This window comes from Natator depressus, chromosome 2, assembly GCF_965152275.1.
Source record: "Natator depressus isolate rNatDep1 chromosome 2, rNatDep2.hap1, whole genome shotgun sequence".
NCBI lineage: Eukaryota > Metazoa > Chordata > Testudines > Cheloniidae > Natator > Natator depressus.
The window spans coordinates 179,123,301-179,145,460 of NC_134235.1; the positions used below are offsets into that span (position 1 = coordinate 179,123,301).

The 22,160-nt window shown below is 41.3% G+C and overlaps 1 protein-coding gene across 3 annotated transcripts in view; it reads right to left on the reverse strand.

Moving 5' to 3' along the window:
- Positions 1-19,657, reverse strand: part of GOLGA4 (golgin A4) — a 103,082-nt gene extending 83,425 nt beyond the window's left edge. For all 3 annotated transcript variants that reach the window (XM_074945394.1, XM_074945396.1, XM_074945395.1), the window contains exons 1-2: positions 19,328-19,657; positions 10,737-10,835 (exon numbers count right to left, since the gene is read on the reverse strand). In XM_074945394.1, coding sequence (XP_074801495.1) covers positions 10,737-10,835; positions 19,328-19,411 — 183 coding nt within the window. In that variant the 5' untranslated portion in view covers positions 19,412-19,657. The remainder of the gene's footprint in view (positions 1-10,736; positions 10,836-19,327) is intronic.
- Positions 19,658-22,160: the final 2,503 nt, after the last annotated feature.

Sequence of the window (22,160 nt, forward strand, 5' to 3'; positions counted from 1 at the left end):
TTCATCTTCCCTTTCTAGGAAAGGAGAAAAGGGGAGATTAAATGAAAACAATGTTCATGAGTGAGATTTTACACAAGCAAAAAACATAAAATTCTAAGTTACAGTTCCCACAGCCCTCATAACTTGGTCACATTGGTGATAATTCTTCTGGCTTAACATATATGTGCAAAAAGAGCAATGGCAAACATTACATATGCAGAAGTGGCCAACTTACAATAGCTGTGGGAACCATAACTTTGAGTTTCACAGTTTCACGACTTTGGGGTGTGTAAAATCTCAACCATCAATGTTTCACTAACAGTTTTTTTTATTTTTATAAATAAGCAGCAGAGCTAAAACTATCAAAGAGAAAAGTGACTTTACACTAATTCTCTTTTGTTCTTATACAAGATCAGCTAAAACAATGAAATGCAAATTATAAAACTTGTGAGTAGAATGCAATGACTGCCAATAATTAAAGATTTATGAAGGTTTCCAAAATGAAATGTGTATTATTTGTAGCTCAGTTGATTCAGTATATTTTAAAATGGGACTAGTTTGATCTTACATTGTCAAGAATTTCAGGAATCAGATAGTTCTGAGTAATGACTGCACAGTAGTGGTATATTAGGTGTTTGTTTCTCACAATGCTAAATAGTTAAATTCAACCATTGCATGATTTGAGTAATCTATTTCCACATAATCCAAGAACCATAGGGTTAGAAAGGACCACAAGGATCATCAAATCTAACTCCCTGCTAAGATGCAGGATTTGTTGAGTCAATCATTCAAGACAGATAGTTATCCAGCCTTTTTGAAAACCTCCAATGAAGGAGCTTCCATGACTTCCCTAGACAGTTTGATTCTACTGTTCTTACAGTTAGGAAATTTTTTCTGAGATTTAATCTAAATCTGGTATGCTGTAGTTTGAACCCACTGCCTCTTGTACTGCCCCCTGTGATAAGAGAGAACAATTTTTCTGTCTTTTTTATGGCAACCTTTCAAGTATTTGAAGACCGCTATCATGTCCCACCTTACTCTCCTCTTTTCAAATTAAACATACCCAGTTCCTTCAGCCTGTGCTCATATGGCTTGCAATCCATCCCTTTGATCATCTTTGTCCCTTACCAGTGGATTCTTTACAGTTTCTCTACATCTTTTCTATACAGTGGTAATCAAAACTGGACACAGTACTCTAGCTGAGGCCTAACCAGCACTGAGTTGAGCAGTACCATTACCTCCAGTGACTTGCATGCTATGCCTGTTAGAGCAACCCAAAAATGCCTTTAGATTTTTTTGCAACAGTATCGTATTGTTGACTCACGTTGTGGTTGTGAGCCACCATTACTCCCAGACCCTTCCAGAAGTGCTGCTGCCAACCCAGTTATCCCCCATTCTGTATTTGTGCATTTGGTTTTACTTCCCTAAGCGTAGCACCTTACATTTGCCTTTGTTGAATTTTATTTTGTCATCTGTAGCAGTGGTTTTCAAACTGCGGGTCACGATGCAGTACTGGGTCACAGAACATAACGCACTGGGTCGCGGTGGCTCTGGTCAACGCTGCCAACCAAGCCATTAAAAGTCCCGTTGGTGGTGCGGCCCAGTTAAGGGAGGCTAGTTCCTACCTGTTCTGACATCACACTGCGCCCCAGAAGCGGCCAGCAGCAGGTCCAGCTCCTAGGCGGGGGAGCCACGAGGCTCTGCGCACTGCTCCTCCCCCAAGCGCCAGTTCTGCCCTCCCATTGGCCAGGAACTGGGAACTCAAAAGTTAGGAAATGGCAGAAATAAGGCTGCCCAGGTGAACCATAATTCAGTCACTATGTGCATATGTATTATGAAAGTCTTTAATTACACAATTGTGTATTATTTTTTCCCACCAGATCCCTGCTATTTATACATAGTATGGATATTGAAAAAGAGGGTTGCAAGAAAAGGGACAAATGTGATAGATGAGTGCATGTCTGTATGTTTCTATATCAAACTACAAAACTCCATTTTGTTTCGAGAGTACCATTTTGATTGTAAACCTGCACTATACATTCATTGTTGTCTTTTTACCTCCATCATGGACTAGAATTAGAGGAAGTATTGGCAGAGGACTAACAATGCAGAGCAAACAAAGGTGTTAATTTAGATAATCCTCCATTTAAATGGAAACAGGCTTGGAGAATGAGCTGACTGCAGCGTAGGCGAACTAATTCCCTCAGGTAAGCTGGTACCCAAGCAATGGGCCACCTGACAAGGGACTTGATGTCAGTCAGGGAGACCACCTGACGTTGGGGAAGGGGGGGCGAGAAAGAGAGAGAGACTGGCTCTCACTGGGTGGATGGGGTGGTTTTTTTTGAGAGACGCAGACGAGAACCAGAAGACAAGGCTGTGCTGGAGAAGGAGGAGGAAGTGAGGAGAGTCCTGGGATCCTGCAAGGACACTGACTAAATCCTAAGTGGCTCTCAGAGAAGTGAGGGAATGGAGGCAGGGATTTGCATACAGATTTTGTTGTTTTCCTTGGACCTGTATCTCTACAGTGACCAGACGTCCCGTTTTTAAAGGCACAGTCACATATTTAAGCCCTCCTACAGGTGTCCTGACTTCTTCTCAAAAACGGGCAAATTGTCCCATATTTTCTGTCTCTCCCCGCATCGGTAACGGCGGGTCCTGCTGCTGGCCAGATCCCTGCTAGCCAGCCACCTGCACACCAGTGGTGAGCGGAGGCGGGGGGGGGGGGGGGCAGTGGTTGACGATAGGGGTGGGTGTGCAAGGCGGGGACTGGGGCAAAGCTGCATCCCACAGGGCCGGCTGCTCCCCCTGCTGGCCCATCAGCGCAGCACACAATGTGTGCCGGCTCTCAGCCAGCAGGACCCTGACCCCTGTCCCATTTCCTGCTAGCATTAGCTGTGCGCTGCAAACTGTGGTGGCTGGTGAGTGCAGGCAGGCAACAGCCAGCGGCCAGTTACATGTCACTTCTGGTGCCCACCCACTGGCCCTTTACGTGGTCCCTCTCTCACTGTCCTCTCCCCGATCTGCCCCCCACCCGCCACCCCTACCTGGCGGGGCGCATCCCGCTGCCTGCTCTGTGCGGAGAACCAGCCCCCAGTCAGAGTGCTCAGCTCACCAACAGCCTGGCCAGCAGGCTCCTTCCTTCCCCCACTGCCTCTGGCTGGACTGGAGCCCCAGGAAAGCCCAAGACCCTCTGGCCCTAGGCACTGGCCAGGAGGAACCGAGCCCTTCATGTGCCAGTGCCCCCTGTGCCAGCACTGTGTGGAAGCCTCTTTGCCCCTCAGCTAAGCTCTGGAGTGGTAGTGGGGAAATCAATCTCCAGCCTGTTCACACCCTGACCTACAGGCTTCACAACAGCTCCTCGGGCAGGGGCTTCACACCCTCTTGCCCACCTCTGCCTGCCCCCAGGGAGCACAGGGCTGCTCTGTCCCCTAGACACCCTCCCCTGCTGAGCCACCTCTCTGGCTGGGTTCGCTGAAGCCCCTGCACTCAGGTTCTCTAGGCCCTGGTGCACAATGCATCCTTAGGACATAACCCCTTCCTGCCCACGCTGTAGCTGGGGGACAGGAAGTGGCTGGGCTATGTTGGTGGGCAACAGCAGGCTGGAGGTGTTAGCTGCCTTTCAACAGTGTGCAGGCAGGAAGGGATAAGCTGTTTCCAGCCACAGAGGGGGGGAAAGAGAGGCAGGTCATTCCCTGCCCCCCCCCCCCCTCCCAGTGACTGGAAGTGGCTGCCGTCCCTTCCCTCCCGCAGAGTGACAAAAGGCTGCTGCTGGCCACATTCTGGTGTGAACCCTGCCAGAAATCTGAGGAGGGAAGGCATGTGACCCTGGCATACCTCCCCTCCCCGGTGTTGCCTCGGGAAATAAGTACCAGGAGAGGTGGGTCCATCCTGGGGACCCAGCCAGGCCTGGAGGGTAGAGAACGCTGTGTTAGCTGGTCACCCCTCCTCTTCCCCCCATGTGAGAGAAGTGTACAAGAGTGAATGTATGTCTGTGTGTGTGTGTGTGACATCTACCCATATGAATCCCAAAGCCTTAAAAAGAAGAAGGTAAATAAAAAGAATCTAACTATGCAGTATTTCTTTTTAACAGAGGCTCAGTCAACTTGATGTTAATTTGAATGTTTGCACTGCATAGTTTTGATTGATTGCCATTGAACTTGCTTCAATACGAGTAATTTTACTATGCTTCCCATATTCAGCATAGGGAAATATGGTCACCCTATGTATCTCTCTTGTTTTTTGTACGAGAGCAAAGTGTGATCAGTTTAGGAAATTCCATTGTACAGTCGGTGTGTTACTTGCTTTCACTGTCACATAGTCCCTAAAGGGAGAAAACAATATACTGGACGCGCCACAGCTTTGGTGGAACTCTGGGAGCATGCAAGGACTACGGGAAGGCTTGAGAAAGCTGGCTCTAGTTTCTGGGCCGAGGTAGTTGGTCTGAGGAGTCCACATGTCCAAGGGGAGTGTCAGACAGTGGCTCTGCACTTGGAGTGTGTGTCCAGAGCAAGTACCTAAACTGTGCACAGAGAGCTTAAGAGCACATGGGATCCACAGCAGGGGGATCCACATTCAGCAACCTGGTTAGTGATCATTAGATGGCGCTCATTCAGGGTTATATCAATGTTCACTTGTGTTTAAGGCACTGGACTAGAACCCAGAATAGCTAGGTTCTGTTCCTGGCTCTACCACAGATGTGTATGAAATGCAGATAAACTATCATAACAAACACGAACCAAATTAAGTTTTGCATGGGCAGACTTAATTCCAGCATTTTCTAACTTTCTGATGTTTAACTTAGCAACCTCAATGTTCTTAATTCTAATGTTCTTGACTCAGTTTTTGTATGTAATCTACTATACAAATTAATACAAACCCTTCCTTCATATTAGTCACAATCACACCATTAAGCCTTACACTGGAAATTCACTGTAGTTTAGTATTTAAAATATTGTAATAATTTTTTCTTCAGCACTGATTTTTAAGAAAATAATTAGACATTACTATTATGATAGATACTTTTGAAAACCACTGTTAATGACAATAGTTTTGTTTGCTTTCTATATAAATCAGGTAAAAGTCATGTTTGAAGTACAGCCCAAAGGAAAAATGTTCAATTTCTAATTATATGTAGTATTCCTGTAGGGACTAAAAAATTTCAAAAACCTAAATTACAAACCACTTTCTGAAGGAAAACCTCCAATGGGTACAAATTTAAAAATTAAAATAACTAAAGAGTAGATAAGAGTGACAGGCTAACCGCTAACAATGAACATCAAAAATAATATTTTGAAATATTAGCAGTGGACTTAAATGTAAAGATCTAACATTAACAATAGCACATCAAGTTTGATTGTCATATTTATGGCCTCACTGTAGGGTAGGGATTGATCTGACATACTTTCAAATGAAGCAATAACATTACAGATAATACCTTTTAAAGGCAAGCCACAAAAGGGAGAACAAATGACATACTTAGTAAGAACTGCTTCCTACCACACACATTTTCTCATTGAGACCTATCTCCAAGACATAAGTGCCCTCCAGCTAACATATACAGAGACAACTCTTGAGCTTGTTGGAAATATAAAAAGCAAGCTGTCAAGCAAGTCAAGATCTATACATCAAGGGTTTCTCCTGAAATAAAACAGAAGGGTTTATATTTGTTTTGCATCCTTTTTCAGAAAGAATAAAATGTCTGTATCAAGAACAGCTTTTTTATGGTTTGTTGTTTCTGCTATAACGTGCAATCTAAGCAGCCTGTATAAGTATACATAGCTTGGTTTCAAACAAACAAACATCAAATCCTTCAACATTTTCAGATATTTACATATTCAGATATATTAGACAGGAAAACCAGTTATATATGAGCACCTAGTATCCATGCATGAGAATGTCTTTTAGAAGCACTTCAGATGAAGCAGAGCATGAATGAATTGAAGTAGCAGCATTAGCAAGGGTATTAAGATGAAGTGTTTTTGTTAGATTGGAAAGGCCAGTTTCATTTATCTTACTTTTTTATTAGACCACCCTGGGAAAGACTGCAGTTAATCAAAAATGTATTATAATATTAAAAATGTATATGCCAACACAAACATCTTGTAACTCTAAAATAAAATGCACAAGAACAGGAGTGGTGGCTTAGCTTTATTTCTACACTCTACAAGAAACTTGCAAGATTACTTGGCTGGGTGAAAAAGGGACATCATAGTCTTACTTCCAAGACACATCCTGAAAGCCAGGCTGAGCTTGAGCAGTAGCCCTTTAGCAAAGGCTCTCAGATGATGGTCCAGAATTCCATAAGTTGCCTTCTGCAAATGGGCAGCTATATATAATTGTGAGCTATATATAATTCTTAAAGAGAGAAAGAAAACTAAACTTTTATAAAAGCGTATTGTTTGGCAGATCCATTTCTCTTTAGAATCATCACGTGGGGCAGCAGTAATGAGCTCGGAGTTAGATCCAAGCACAATTCAGAACTGGCAAAGGCCAGGGTAGCAAGGAGGTAGCAAATTCTATTCGTGGGGGCAGGGGGAAGCAGCATCATAAAGTGCTCTGCAATGATGACTGTATCCATAGTGAGACAGTTCTTCCCTCTAACCCAGTCGTTTTCAATCTTTTTCATTTGTGGACCCCTAAAAAATTTTGAATGGCAGGGTGGTTCCCCTTGAAAATCTTAGACATAGCCTGCAGACCCTGAGGGGTCTGTGGACCACAGGTTGAAAACCACTATTCTAACCAAATGGGAGGCTGAAAAGGAAAGGGAAACTAACCATCAGAAGGTAAAAATCTCTCCAAAAATGTGTGGCTGGTCAAGTATGCAAGTCTTTCAAAATTTCAAAACATTATCTCAGACTTAAAATCCCTTCAAACAAAGTGGAATGTAGGAGTAAAATATTAAAGAATGCTTTATATAAATGTATCATTTGTTACAACGGGTCTATCTACAATTCTCCCAACATTTAAGATATTTCTTCAAAACAAGCTGTCACAAAACCTATGAACAGTGGAAATATTTCCATGATTCCAAAAATTTTAAGTTTTAAATAAAACATTCCTATACACTGTTTGCAAGTTGGACACTGCAGCACGGAGAACCTGTAAGTTAAACTGACTAGAATTGTTTGCAGTGTTGTAGCTGTGCTGGTCCCAGTATATCAGAGAAACAAGGTGGGTGAAATAATATTGACACTTAATTCAATGATTTTCATTTTTAAATCAGAGAAATGCAAAACAAAGAAGGAGTCTAAACAGTGAACAATTTATTAAAATTTAGACAATTCCCAATAATCTAAGATATTAGTAATATATTTTCAGACCCATGTCTTACAAAGAGATTTTTTAGCTGACAATGTTCCTTTAAAGTAACCCCCAAATGCTACTATCTGTATTTTGACCTGTTTTATTTAGCTACAATAATACTCCACTGACAATTCTTTTCTAAAGAGAAGCACCTAATTTGGCCAAACTAAAATGATGCTTGAAAAACATGCCAAGGAAGGCATGTGTTTTCAAAAACGAATTGTACAATTTGGTCTAATTCTTCAGTCATGTGATTAAGAATAAAAGCTAGTACACTTAAACTGTATTCTATGAAAATCTGGTCCAATTAGACTTAAAATGAAAATAAATATACAAGCTGTTTTGTTGTTAATCATCATGTTTAATACAAATGAAGAATATTTTGGGAATTTTAATGTCTTGATTGAGATAACTTCTTTAATGCACATTATTATAGAGAAACTTATTTTCATGTAATATTAAGAAGAATGGTTCTAAATAAATCTGGGAGATTTACTATTGCTTTTCAACTCCACTCTTTCTGCATTTCTAATTACAGAATATGCTTCACAACAGAATTGCTATGAGAATTTCTAGGCTGAGAGACAATTGTATACCTGAGCCCCCTTATGGTCTTCTTTGTTTCCCATCTCTTTGTCCTATTTCCCCTTCTCCCCCTCCCTGCCTAAACAAACACAGAAAAATAGCAAAACTTGCTTCTGTGCCTCTTCCCAGCCTTAACCACTGTACTTAGAGCATGTTCTTCTAATGCAACTTGTCACATCCTGTGGGCTACCTTTGATTCTCCTATTTGTCTGTAGAGTGTGTGCGTTACTGTGCAGACTGGAGGAAAATAAAGGTCAAAGGCAACATCGATTAAATGAAGTACAGCAAGATGGACTCTATGGCAATGAAAAGAACTAACAACAATCTCAATGCTGCAAGTAGCATGGAAATGAATCAGAGAACACATTACAAGCCAGACAGTGTAGGTATATTTTTGAAAAATAACTTTTCTATAAGGAGGCTTTCATTTTTAAGAGATGGGCTCAAGATGCAAAATTTGGACATATACCTGAACATCAGTTCTAAGTTTTGGTTTAGGCCCATCTTTAAATTGTCATGACACTGTACAATATGCAGAATGTGTCAAATAAATGAGTCCCAGGCTCCAGAGAATTGCTGTATAAAAAAAAAAAAGTACAGATATGTAACAACACAGAACACAAAACAGATTAGACCCAAAGTGAGCTACAGGTTTTTATAAGCTAGGTTCATTCAAGGAAGAAATGAGTCTTAAGAAATTTTCTAAAGGAAAGGCAGGAGGGCTTGTGAACATTAACTGGATGCTGTTCCAAGCATAAAGAGCAGCATAACAGAAGGCATGAAGTCAAAGGTGGGCAAAAAAGACAAGATAGCAGTTAACTGAAGGTATGTGTATACTGTAATTAAATACCCACAGCTGGCCCGTATCAGTCAATTTGGGCTTGCGGGACTCAGGCTGCGGGGCAGTAAAACTGCAGTGTAGACTTAAGGGCTTGGGCTGGATCCCAAGCTCTGGGACTCTTCCTCCTTAAGAAGTCCAAAACGCCTACACTGCAATTTTACAGCCCTGCGATCCCTAGTCTAATGACATGAGCCAGCTGGGGGTGTTTAACTGCAGTGTAGACATAAGCTTCTTTGGATGAGACTGATGTTTAGTAGAGAAGGCGGTGTAGGAAATGGGTACAGATGGAGGCAGAGAAATAGTTGTGCAGAGCCGAAAGAGTGAGGGATGAAGAGCATGAATTTGAGATAGGAAGAGGGTTCAAGCCGGTAAAGGGATTAACTTTGAATAATCTTCAATTTTTGTTGATTTTTTTAACTTAATTTCTAACTTCAGTAAAGCAACAAGATGTTATTTCTTAGGACGGTTATTCAACTTTCATCCACATTCTTCTCTCCACTGTACAGAGACATTAGAAGAAAGGGGAACAAGAATTACAGCAGTGCTACAGGATAAATGACATCAGGGAAGTAACTTCAAGGTGTTGAAAAATTACAGGGCACAAGGTGCTCCTTGAAAGTCTTTATTTTAAGTTTAGAATACATAATATATCCTAGGGATTATCCCTATCTTTGGATGCCCAACAGCCCTACTTTGGCTCCCCCATCATTAACAGGTTTCTGACAGTTCTCCTAAAGAGGGCTTACTTGTTTATAAAGCTGTGCCATAACTAAACAAGAACATTAGAGATATTACTAGAACCCATATAAAGTTGTCAAAGACTGCAAAATTAGTAAACTGGTCACACAGATAAATAACATCACCACATCTAATGCCTTATGCTTTCACTGTTTTATACACATATACTGTCAAGCTCCTATTAAGAAAATGCCTGAAAACAGGTGTCAGTCATTCAAAGCTGTTGAGTAATGAATTTCATTAAAAAAAAAGTCACCCAGCGGATTCTCTACTTTTTGCACTGGTCACTGATGACATGGGTTCCAGTTGCCAACAATTCCTCTTTGACGTAGGAGTGAGCTGGCCCTCACAAGGTAATGTGCTACCTCAACACTTTTACATTAAGAGCAGAAGTACAGTTTTTCCTGAATGACTACAAAACTCCCCTTAATCTCTTTAATAATTTACCTTGGATGGCACTGGTTGCTGACATTTTGGAGCACATATGAACTGAAATCCCCTCCAGGGGCAGCAGGGGATTGTTCTGTCTATATTCAGCAAGGTAAACAAACTAATCGGAAAACTTTGAAATGAGTCTTTCAAAGCACAAAGGAAACTTGTAGTAATTTCCTCTTGTTTCAGGCTTCATTGAGGGAACCAAGGAACCAGGCAGGAACCATCAGGAACTTGTAAGTCAGCATCTTTTAGGGAAGCATCAGATCTAGCTGTGGGACTATTTTCTTGATGATCTAATGACACAAATAAAGTGGCAACAACCCCCCAACCCAAGAACCTATTGACTCAGCAGTACTGACCAGGCCATTTTCCTCCATGTACCATTAAGCCAGGTTTCTCTTCGATGGTTGTGATAAAAATGAAATATTGAAATTGTCCACTGATCAAAAGTAACAGATTATTTCCCCAATTCAACCTCATCAGCAAGACCAGCTCAATTCAGGGTGATGGATGAGTGTATATAAAAATGTATCTCCTTTACAATTACAGCTCAGTTTTTGAAACTTCAGTTACAAAACCTCACCTGCTTATGGTTAGAAATCATGGAGAAGGTCACAAAATATTTCTCAGCCTGGAAGTGTTACCAGCTTGAAAAGTTTAGGAAGCCCTGCTTTACTGATATTAAAAATGCAGAGTTTAATTTGTATATACAGATGAGGTGTTGAGAATACTGATAAAGAGTTATTAGATGAAAAGGTATTGTGTAAAGTGATAAATATGATTATACACTTTAGATATTTTGTAATATGCTACAGATAAAAAGTTTACAAAAAGAAAAACAGAGCTCTGAACTGACCTCTCTGTCTGGTGTTAAAGTGCCTTCATCAGGTTGTTCTGTAAGTGAAGATGTTCTGCTCCTGTTGCCTGGTGGTGGTGGTGAAGATTTGGAGTGGGTCTGCATGGAGAAAGTGCACAGATCAACAAGTAGTTTGAACTAATTTTACACACAATTCTCCAGTGTTGTAATATTTCAAATGACAACTATTAAATGCTGTGCTCAATATAGCTTTGCTAAAGCATTCCATACGATTTTCTTAAAAGGAAAAAAAACAGCTCTCCCAAGCACCTACATGACGGATCTTATCTTGACTCAAAGCCTATACCGCAGAAAAGGCCACAATTCACAGGAACAGCCAAACTGGGTAATGCCAATGGTCCATCTAGCCCAGAATCCAGTCTTCCAACAGTGGCCAATGCCAGCTGCTTCAGAGGAAATGAAAAGAGCAGAGCAATTATCAAGTGATTCATCCCCAGTCATCCATCCACACCCAGCGTCTGGCAGCTAAATGCTTAGGACACCCAGAACATAGGGTTGCATCCCTGATTATCTTGGTTAACAGCCATTGGTGGACCTATACGCCATGAATTTATCTAATTCTTTTTTTAGCCTAGTTATAGTTTTGGTCTTCACATCATCCCCTGGAAACAAATTCCACAGGTTGTCTATGCACTGTGTGAATTAGTACTTCCTATTGTTTATTTTAAACATGATGCCCAATAATTTCATTGGGTGACCCCTAGTTTCCTGTGTAATGTGAAGGAGTAAATAAGTGCTATTCACTTTCTCCATACCATTCATAATTTTATAGACCTCTATAATAAGCCCCCGCTTAGTTTTCTCTTTTTCAAGTTCCAGAGTCCCCATCTTTTTAATCTCCCCCTCATATGTAAACCATTCCATACCCCTAATCATTTTTGCTGCTCTTCTCTGTACCTTTTCCAATTCCAATATATCCTTTTTGAGATAGGGTGATCAAAACGGCACACAGTATTCAAGTTGTGGGTGTGCCATGGATTTATATAGTGGCATTATATTTACTGTCTTATTATCTCTCTCTTTCCTAATGATTCCTAACTTTCTTACCTTTTTTGACAGCTGCTGCACGCTGAGCAGATGTTTTCAGAGCACTATCCACAATGACTCCAAGATTTCTTTCTTGAGTGGCAACAACTAAATTTGACCCTATCATTGTGTATGTATTGTTGGGATTATGTTTCCCAATGTGCATTAATCAACACTGAATTTCATCTGCTATTTTGTTGCCCAGTCACCCTGTTTTGTGAGATGCCTTTGTAACTCTGCAGTCTGCTTTGGACTTCACTGTCTTAAGTAATTTTGTATCATCTGCAAATTTTGCCATCCCTTTTTCCAGATCATTTATGAATATTTTGAACAGCCCTGGTCCCAGTACAGCTCCCTAGGGAGCACCACTATTTACCTCTCTCCATTCTGAAAACTGAGCATTTATTCCTACCCTTTATTTCCTGTCTTTTCACCAGATACTGATCCATGCAATGGCCTTCCCCTCTTATCCCATGACTGCTTACTTCGCTTATTTGCCTTTGGTAAGGGACCCTGACAAAGTCTTTCTGAAAGTCCAGATACACTATATCACTTTTTCCACGTTTGTTGACCTCCTCAAAGAATTCCAATAGGTTGGGGAGGCATGATTGCCCTTTACAAAAGCCATGTTGACTCTTCCCCAACAAATCATTTTAATCTATGAGTCTGATAATTCTGTTCTTTAACACAGTTTCAACCAATTTGCCTGATACTTAAGTTAGGCTTACTGGCCTGTAATTGCCAGGATCGCCTCTGAAACTTTTTTAAAAATTGGCATGACATTAGCTATTCTCCAGTCATCTAATATAGAAATTGATTTAAGTGATAGATTACATACCACAGTTAAGTAGCTGTGCAATTTCATACTGGAGTTCCTTCAGAACTCTTGGGTAAATACCTCTGGTCCTGGTGACTTATAACTGTTAAATTTATCAGTTTGTTTCAAAACCACCTTTATTGACACTTCAATATGAGACAGTTCCTCAGATTTGTCACGTTAAAAGAATAGCTCGCCTGTCAAAATCTCTCTCACATCCTCTATCGTGAAGACAGATGCAAAGAATTCATTTAGATTCTCCGCAACGGCCTGGTCTTCCTTGAGTGCTTCTTTAGCACCTCAATTGTCCAGGGGCCCCATTGATTGTTTGGCAAGTTTCCCGCTTCTGAAGAATTAAAAAAAATTGCTGCTAGTTTTTGAGTCTTTGCCTAGTTGCTCTTTAAATTCTTTTTTGGCCTGCCTAATTATACTTTGACACTTAACTTGCCAGAGTTTATGCTCCTTTCTATTTTCCTCAGTAGGATTTGGCTTCCAGTTTTTCAAGGATGCCTTTTTGCCTCTAACGACTTCTTTTATTCTGTTGTTTAGTTATGCTGGTACCATTTTGGTCCTCTTACTATGTTTTTTAATTTGGGGTATATATTTGAATCTCTATGATGGTGTTTTTAAAAAAGTTTTTATGCAGCTTGCAGGCATTTGATTCTTGTGACTGTACCCTCTCTCTTCCGTTTACCTAGTAACCTAATTTTTGGGTAGTTCCCCTTCTGAAGTTAAATGTTACTGTGATGGACTTCTTTGATATTTTCCTTCCCAGAAGGATGTTTAAATTTAATTATATTATGGTCACGATTATCAAGCAGTTCAGCTATATGCACCTCTGGGACCAGATCATGTGCTCCATTTAGGATCAAAAATTGCCTCTCTCTTTGTGGGTTTCAGGACTAGCTGGTCCACAAAGCAGTCATTAATGGTGTCTAGAAACCTTATCTCAGCATCCTGTCCTGAGATGACACGTACCCAGTCAATACGGGAATAGTTGAAATCCCCCATAATTATTGAGTTTTCTATTCTTATAGCCTCCCTAATCTCCTGGAGCATTTCACACCGTCACCATCCTATTCAGGTGGTCAGTAGTATATTCTTACTGATATACTCTTAGCATGGAATTTCTATCCATAGAGTTTCTATGGTACAGTTTGAGTCATTTAAGACTTTGATTATATTTGACTCTATGCATTCTTTCACATATAGTGCCACCTCCCCCTCCCTCACCCCCACCAGCACAACCTATTCTGTCATTCCTATATATTTTGTACCCTGGTATTATAGTGTCCCATTGATCATCATCATATTACCAAGTTTCTGAGATGCCTATATCAATATCCTCACTGAATTCCAGGCACTCAAGTTCACCCTTCTCCAGTCAGTCTCAAGACCTTACAATGAGGCTACATTAGCTATTTTAATAATTTATAACCATGCTTCACTCTTAGTACAGATCTGAGGCCTGACAAATAGAGATGGGATTTTAGTGTCATTACAAAGTAGTTTTAGGTTTAAAGATTTGCAAATTGATACACACACACACACATTTATTCATTCATTCAATCATTTTGATGGGTAGTGCCTTCTGGTTCCTTTAACTTATGCTTTTAAAGAGTCACAAATACAAGTGACACAGAAACTTGCTTTAAACTTGAATGAACACAGAGTTGTTAAAGGCAACTCATACTTTTTCTGGATTTTGCAGGATTTATCTTTTAAGAAATATAAAAAAAGTCTATTGTCCTCTCAAGGTACATTTTTTCCCATTAATGTTAATTAAGGCTGTGATATGAGATATTTATCATTTTTGGAGGTTTTTATTGGGATGCATTTTTAATTTTCTGCAGATTGAGATAATTTTGTTAGCTGAGTAACCCGTCACATTATATGTTTAATGTTCTTCATGTGTAAATATATGCAAAAGTCAGAAAAGTATCTTATCGTGTGGCTAACGACTCCAGAGAGCTGCAAGTGCTGTAAAATTACTGAAATGTACACTAATTCTACATAGCAAAGAAATCTTAAATTTCATGTGTAAATTAAACAGACTTTTTGTTTTAGACAATAATTAACTTTTGCCAACACAGTCAAAAATGACTGGCTCAAAAGGAAATTTCAAGGCTGGGGATGGAGATGGGGATGACAAGGAAATAATTAAACAAGAGAAAAATAGAAGCTGCACAAGGAAAAGTGAGCAGAAGAATTTAAGACAGTTTATATGAAGTCAACAAAGCAAACAAACTTTACTGTACTGTATGGCTATCAAAAGACAAATTTCACAACTTTTGCTGAATCAGACTGAAAACACCATAACCAACTCAGATGTAGTTTATTAGTCTCATCATGCTCAAATATAAAATATCACTATGAACTAAAATATTAAAATACCAAAAGTTCTATGCTACAGATAAAACTAACAAACAAGATCTCATCATACATGTATACCAAGAATGTACAATTACTTTTGTCACAAATTTACTGTTTGACTTCCAGAAATATGTGATGACAGTAGCAACATCTTGCTTTAAATACCTCTCTATACCTTCCAAATGGATGGCTCAAAAGAATCAGGCATTGAGTATTAAATGTTCTATGACATGGATAGTAGCCTATTCACTCACTGAAAAGAAATAGTTATGTTCCCAGTAAAATCAATCATTTTTAGAAAGCAGAAGGAGTTTAATGTTTTGTATGTATAAAGACCTGGCACAATTCTAGCCTAACCCTGTAGTATGATGGGAAAGAGCAATAACTAATTGTACTTTGCCCACCAGTTGCCTGAGAACAGCCAATATAGAAGAGCTGATAGATAATAGCCAACACGTGAAATATCAAACCAAATACAATGGATTATTCTAATTTCTGGCACAGCCATGAGGACCACCTTTACCAAATAAGTAGGATATTCCCATCTCAAAATAAAAACTGCTAGAAAGTCAAACATCTCATTTAGTACCATGCAACCATGGAGGCAATATAGGTTGCTGAGAAATTGAGCTCCAAATACTTTAAGGCATTTACTTTTCAGAGAATGAAAAATCTACTCACCCATTGCAAATATAAAGTTTCCCCAAACTAGTGCAAAAAAAAAAAAAAAAATTAAAGAAAAAGGTTTCTGGTCCTTATGAATGTAAAAATAATCTTTCAAACAGGAACCAAGTATTATCTGGATGCAGTGCCATCTTCCTTGTCTATAGACAATACTCCAGCGTCCCCACTGCTTCTAATAAGTTTCTCAAGTTTCAGAAGACTGTAATTAACTGAAGTCTGGTCAGTTTTTGCTGCTGTGTTCAGAACCATGGTCAGTTTCATTATACTGTTGCTCTTGAAAACTAGAAGGTGCAGCAGCAGAAGGTACTGAAGCTAGTCACTGGACAGGAGGATCCTGAGACTTGGGAAGGAACAGAATATGGAGACAAGCAGCGGGGTCTGGAAAGGGAAGAGTAACAGCAAGGGCATGTTCCTTCTCCCTTTCTGCAGCCAGAGAGTTTGGGGGTGGGGGGGACTTGGGGAGCAGAGGAAATTTGGAGTCTCCAAGTTGAGACACTTGACACCTACTAGCTAGCAGCTCTTACAAAAGATGAAGTTGCAAAGCAAGGCCCAGGAACAGTAATAGGTTCTTACCTAATCATTGTACCTGAATAAGTGGCACCAGCCTATCAATCAATCTTGGGCCAGAACATTTAGTCCTCTAGTGACTGGTAAAATCATCAAGCCTTATCTGCAAGGTGAGAAGATGTGTCTGCAGTGGGAGAGTAAATGGAGTAGAGACAGACTGGAGAAAGATTACATAGTGTAAGAGGCAAAAACACTATACCAAAAAAGAAAGGGTAGACAGTGAAGACAGCCCAGGAAAAGATGCACCATGACAGGATATAAGAAAAAAGAGAGAAAGTGAGTGAAGCCATGAAGGGAAAAAAAATCTAAAGCAACACATGTTGTAAGTTTCTTTTTTTCTTTTTTAAATGGTATTGAATAGAAAATTGATTGACATTATAATATAATCCAATTAACTGCTTGCAGTTATTTTATTCCTTTAAATTACAAGGAGAGTGGGGGAGGAAAAAATACTTTTCACCCTGACTGGGAGATCTTGTGTAAATTTTTTGAGGACTGATGCCATTTCTTTTGATTTATGTCATTTGCTTTCATAGTCCAAGCTGTATGAAATGTAGAGTTAGCAGATTAGTCAATTCAAGTTTTATTCAAAGTCAAATTTCACATGCTAACACAGTGGTATAATTTTGGAGTTGTCAGCGTTGCAGGAGAATGTTTAAAACTAAACATATATGTTTTCATTGTGGGGTTTGTAATTCATTTCAAAGTGACAATATAGTATATCAGATCACTGACAGATCAGAAACTGACATGGTGGAACAAATAAAAGTGTTATTTAACTTACTTTAAACTGTTTCATTCAGTTTCACAAAATTTGCCAATGAATATTTCAACAGAGAAATAAAGCCATACTGTACATTATGCTAGTGAAAAAAAAAAAACACACTCTCAGGCACAAATTTATCCACAACATTGATTCAAAATAACTACTGATTCTTCAGTACATACTGACTGTCCCAAACTAAATGGGGTAAAATTTTCAGTGATGCACAATGATTTAGCTGAAATGTCTCCTTAAAATTAAACTGAAGTCATATAGCTAAATCACTCTATAATTTACTGAAAACATGCATACAAATATATTGCCTCAGATCTATCTCAATGAAAGCAATCCTTTACCACTACAAAACTGCAAAGAGACCCATAATTAACGGCATATGAAATCATATTTCATTTTAAATTCTAATTCACTATACCACCTTATAAAGATCTTGTTTACAACTCTCAACAAAGAGATCACTCCTACCTGAAGAGTCAGCATCTTGGATGAAATATAGTGTAAATATACATACCCAAAATACTTCCTAGAAGTTGCTCATTCTGCACAGCCTATCATTTACTTAATGATTTTGTTTAGTTTTGCCCTTTGAGTTACTGCCTTCTGTGACAAGTATACATTTTATATTATTAAAATTTACAAATTGCTGTTGCATGCAATCTCTAAAATCCAGTAATAACTTCACCTTTACTGAAGTACATATTGGACAAAAAAAATTTCAAGTTGTTTAATCTGCAACAAAAATGTAACACATTTCCACGGATTCAAGATATTCTATATGTAAAAATTCAAGCATAATCAAGAATATTTTAAAATTTTAGTAATATTAGCAACAACTTAAATAACCAAGTACCACCAATTTCTAAGATTAAGTAACCAAATGGTCTCTGAAGTGCAGGTGGTTTTTTGTGAGTTTTTCTTAATTTCTTTAAAATTAAAAGCAGCATGGGAGAAGAGAGACTTCCAGGAATTAAATACATAGGGGACAGGGAAAAAAAAAAAAGCAGACTACAAAGTCTGAAGTTCAAGGTTTGGTAGAAATCATTAATTTCTAAATAATGATTCCTTCATTTATCAAATATTGTTCAACATTCAGATGCAGTCAAACAAAAGTAATTCACTGTACAGTTTAGATGTCATTAGAAGCTTATATTGAAATTTAATCACCTCTAAAGATGTTTACTGACAGAATATACTATTACAGGATGGTGTGACAAAGATAACCAATGACCACAATGCTGAACTGTGAGATCTGATGTAAACTAAAATGTTATCATATTAAATTCTTTAAACTCTAAAAATTCAATAGCTTCATCACCCACAGTATTCTAGCTAACCTGACAACTAAAAAGATTTTGTATGAATACTGAACGAGAAGATTACTTCTGGAAACTGAGTTAACATGAAAATCAGTTCTCAGCAGCCTCTAGAAGACTTGAAAAGCATCGCACAATTCAGCATGATTGGTACTCCCTATTTAAGGCTATAACAACAGCAGATGTTGTATGTTAGGAGTGGGGGGGGATTTTTCACCGGCCTACCTTGCACTGTGCCCAAGTAAAGATGTTGCTGTCTCACTTTCAAAAGCACCAAGTTCATAAAGTTTTGTTTTTAAAGCACACTACACATCTTTCCTGTGAAATAACTGATTTGTCTGGGGGCAGCAGTTTGCTCACTTCGTAAGAGGAAAAAAACAGAGCACAAAAGTTAATGTGCTACATATAGAGCTCTATATAATTTCTCAAGACTTCAACAGGAGTCCTGCCTGAATAAGAACAAGGTTCTGTTTCTGACAGCCAAAGCACAACTTGTATTAAGACTTTGTGCTTTATCTTTTTTCCTCTTTTAATCCAAGATACAAAATCATACCAAGAAGTAGAGAACTGGGTATTTTAGGTCCTATATTAAAGCCGGGACAGAGAGAGCAAGAAATAAAGTTAGAGAAAAAGTGCCCTGTCTCCTGAAGCGCTGCAGGAAGTTATAACACGTATTTGTGAATAATAAATGTGAGCTTCCAACCAGGAAAAGGAACTAATGGGGGGAGAGGGGGTCACTGATGTAAAAGGAGTCAGTCGTGAGCACGCAGCTCTGACAGACCCACAGCGGGATGCTAAAGGTTGCAGAGAAACTCGGATCCGAGCACCCCGCCCCTCTGCCTGCAAGTGACGAGCGACACCCCGGACAGCAGCGGGGTTCTCACCGCACCGGCGCTGCGCAGCGAGGGGAGCCGAGCCCCGCCGCTCTACCCCCTTCCGAGCCGCCAGGGCCCGCGGGGAGGGGAGAAGGGGGTGCGGGGAGGGGGCGCAGGGCCCCGGAGCGCGCTACCTGCGGCTGCTGCGGCGCCCGCCCCCCTGGGCTCCGCGGCTGCGTTTGCTCCTCGACGATTTTCTGCCTCAGTTTCTTGAACATGGCGGCGGCCCCCCGGGGAGGAGGGGGTGGCCAGGGGAACGCGGGGAGCCGCCCCCGCTGCCGGTCCCCGCTCTGGCTCCGGGACGGGGCGTCACTCTCCCTCCTTCCCGCGCCCCGTCCCCTCTCCCGCGGGCTCAGGGGGGGTTGGGAGCCGAGCTCCTCCCGCGAGCGCTGGTGACTCCGCTCCCCGGATCAGCCGCCGCCGCTTCACCTCCGCTCCTTCCGGGATCCCCCCTCCCCAGCAGGTGAACAGAAGAGCCGCTGCGCCTGCGCGGCCAACGTGGAGCTGAGAGGACGGGACGGTACGGCGAGTAGTGAGGGACAAAGCGCCTGGGGGCATTCCCCGTGTCCGAGCCCGGCTCGTGCCGTTCCCAAAGGGGCGGGCGCGCCGTGTCCAGCAATGAGCGGGGGAAGGGCAGAGGGAGCCGCTCCGCAGCTCAGTCCCCACTTCCCTCTGCCCTGAGCAACGCTCTAGGAAATGCGCTTTCGGGAACGGTTCTACCTGAGCCCCTTGGAGAAGAGAATCTGGACTAGATGCGATTTAAGCGGCCTTTTTTTTTTTTTTTGGCACCTTCAGTTTCTAGGACAATGGGCAACACCCGCCTCGCGGACGCCTCCAGTCCACCCGCTAGATAGCGGAGCAGCCCCACCCTTCTCGACAGCTGACCGTCCCTTCAGCCCACAAGGGCCCTGCGTTCCACGCGCACGTGGTGGTGGTGGTGGTGTGCCCTCAGTTTTATGGTTGAAAACGAGAAGGCAGCTTTTACTGACAAAACAGTGGAGATGCACGCAGTACAATGCTCCTCCTGCAGACAAACCTTGCCTGCTTTGCTGACAAAATAAAACCACCTCCATGGGAGGCGTAGAGACTTTTCAGAGTAACAGCCATGTTAGTCTGTATTCGCAAAAAGAAAAGGAGGACTTGTGGCACCTTAGAGACTAACCAGTTTATTTGAGCATAAGCTTTCGTGAGCTACAGCTCACTTCATCGGATGCATTTAGTGGTAAATACAGTGAGGAGATTTATATACACACAGAACATGAAAAAATGGGTGTTTATCATGCACACTATAAGTGTAGACACTGCGTTCTTAGGTTGCCGTAACTGGCCTCCAGGAGGTATCCCACAATGCCCATCATGACCCTTCTGCTCACTGTTTTAAACTCCACTGCTCAGCAGCTACACAGGCATGAACCCCTCCTCTTTCAAAGTCCCAGGAAGTTTTTGAAATTCCTCTGGTGGAGAGCTCACATAGCTACTGTCCAGCTGAGCATGCTGGTTCCCAGCAGCAAACGCACTCCTGCCTGGACTACAGGGGAGGGGGTGGATCTCCTGGGTCTGTGGGGAGAGAAGGCTGTAGGAGAACTGTGAGGGAATCACAGAATCAAAATATTAATGCAGAATCCTGCTCTCCTGGGTCACTAGGACCACAGCAGCATGCAGGGCAGGCTGCTGCTGGTGGGGAGAGGAGAGAGACTGCTATGCTGTGCAGAGCCAGGGAAGGATGTGGGGGCTGATGTTGGGGTGTCCTCCTCTCCCTGCCAGTGTACCGGTCTCTGCTGAGCTGGGGGTGGAGGAACCGGGGGACACCACCTGTCTGTTCATCAGCTTCTGCCTCAGGATGTGTTTCTAGCTGCTGTCTGAACTTAAAGAGACAGTGTTCTGACACACTCACTCTCCCCCAACACACACTCTGTCTCTCTCTCACATACACACTCCCCCTACACTCCCCCAAGACACTCTGTCCCAGTCTCTCTCTCTCACCCACCCACACACTCCGTCACACACACTGTGCCCGCCCCCCACTTCCCTGGGCTTGTGTTAGTGGTCATATTACTGAGTGCTACTTTAAAAAGTGATTTAAAATGTGTTACTTTTCAGACACACCCAGCAATCATTACAAGGTTCATAGCATGGTGCAAACAAACAATGCCAGGCTCAGCACAGTACAGCAACACACATTACTGTGGCTCAGTGTCAACGGGCACCTTTGTTATACAGATACAACTACACAGGATCGTTTCAGGGACAAGACAAGATGTCACGTTTATTATAATAACACAATTTGATTTAAGACCAATAACTAATATCTAATACCTGTGTACACACACACACACCCCAAATGTTCTGCAGCTGCTAGATAGTTACCAGTCCTGAATGTAGCTTGAGTTCTTGGCTTGGGTTCATAGCTTGTGGCGGCTAACTGGCCAGGAAAGCCGGGCACAAGGAAGGGCTGGGTCTCTGTTGGGCATGCACCGATGCCCTTCCATGTTGGCAGCAGAATGTTACCCTCCAAAGTCTTCCATCTCACCTATCCTTTTTGTAGGCTTTAGTTTGAATCCAGAGTCTATAGGTCTTGCTGTGTCACACTGCCTCTGGGTTCCTGTGTGATTGATCACCCGTCAATTGCAGACATGACTTTCAGCCTAGGACCTGGCTTTGATGTTTTTTCAATTGTACTTTTGTTCTTTTCTTTTTAGGGTGGACTCTTCTTGCTTTGTCAGGGCTGTTGTCTGCATCTTCAGCCGTTGGTGTTTACACTTTATTTCATCAGGACAGGCTGGGGCTGGAGATTGATTCCATCATCCATACATACCTCATTCAGACATCTAAACTAAACGAATAAGATTACAGCAGGATTTTGCAAAAATGAAGGTTGCAGCAAGCTTTTACAAAATGGAGTGAGCATTTTAAAATGGAGTTTGGGACAAGTTAAAGTGGAGTTTAAGTTACAATATGGACAAGTGT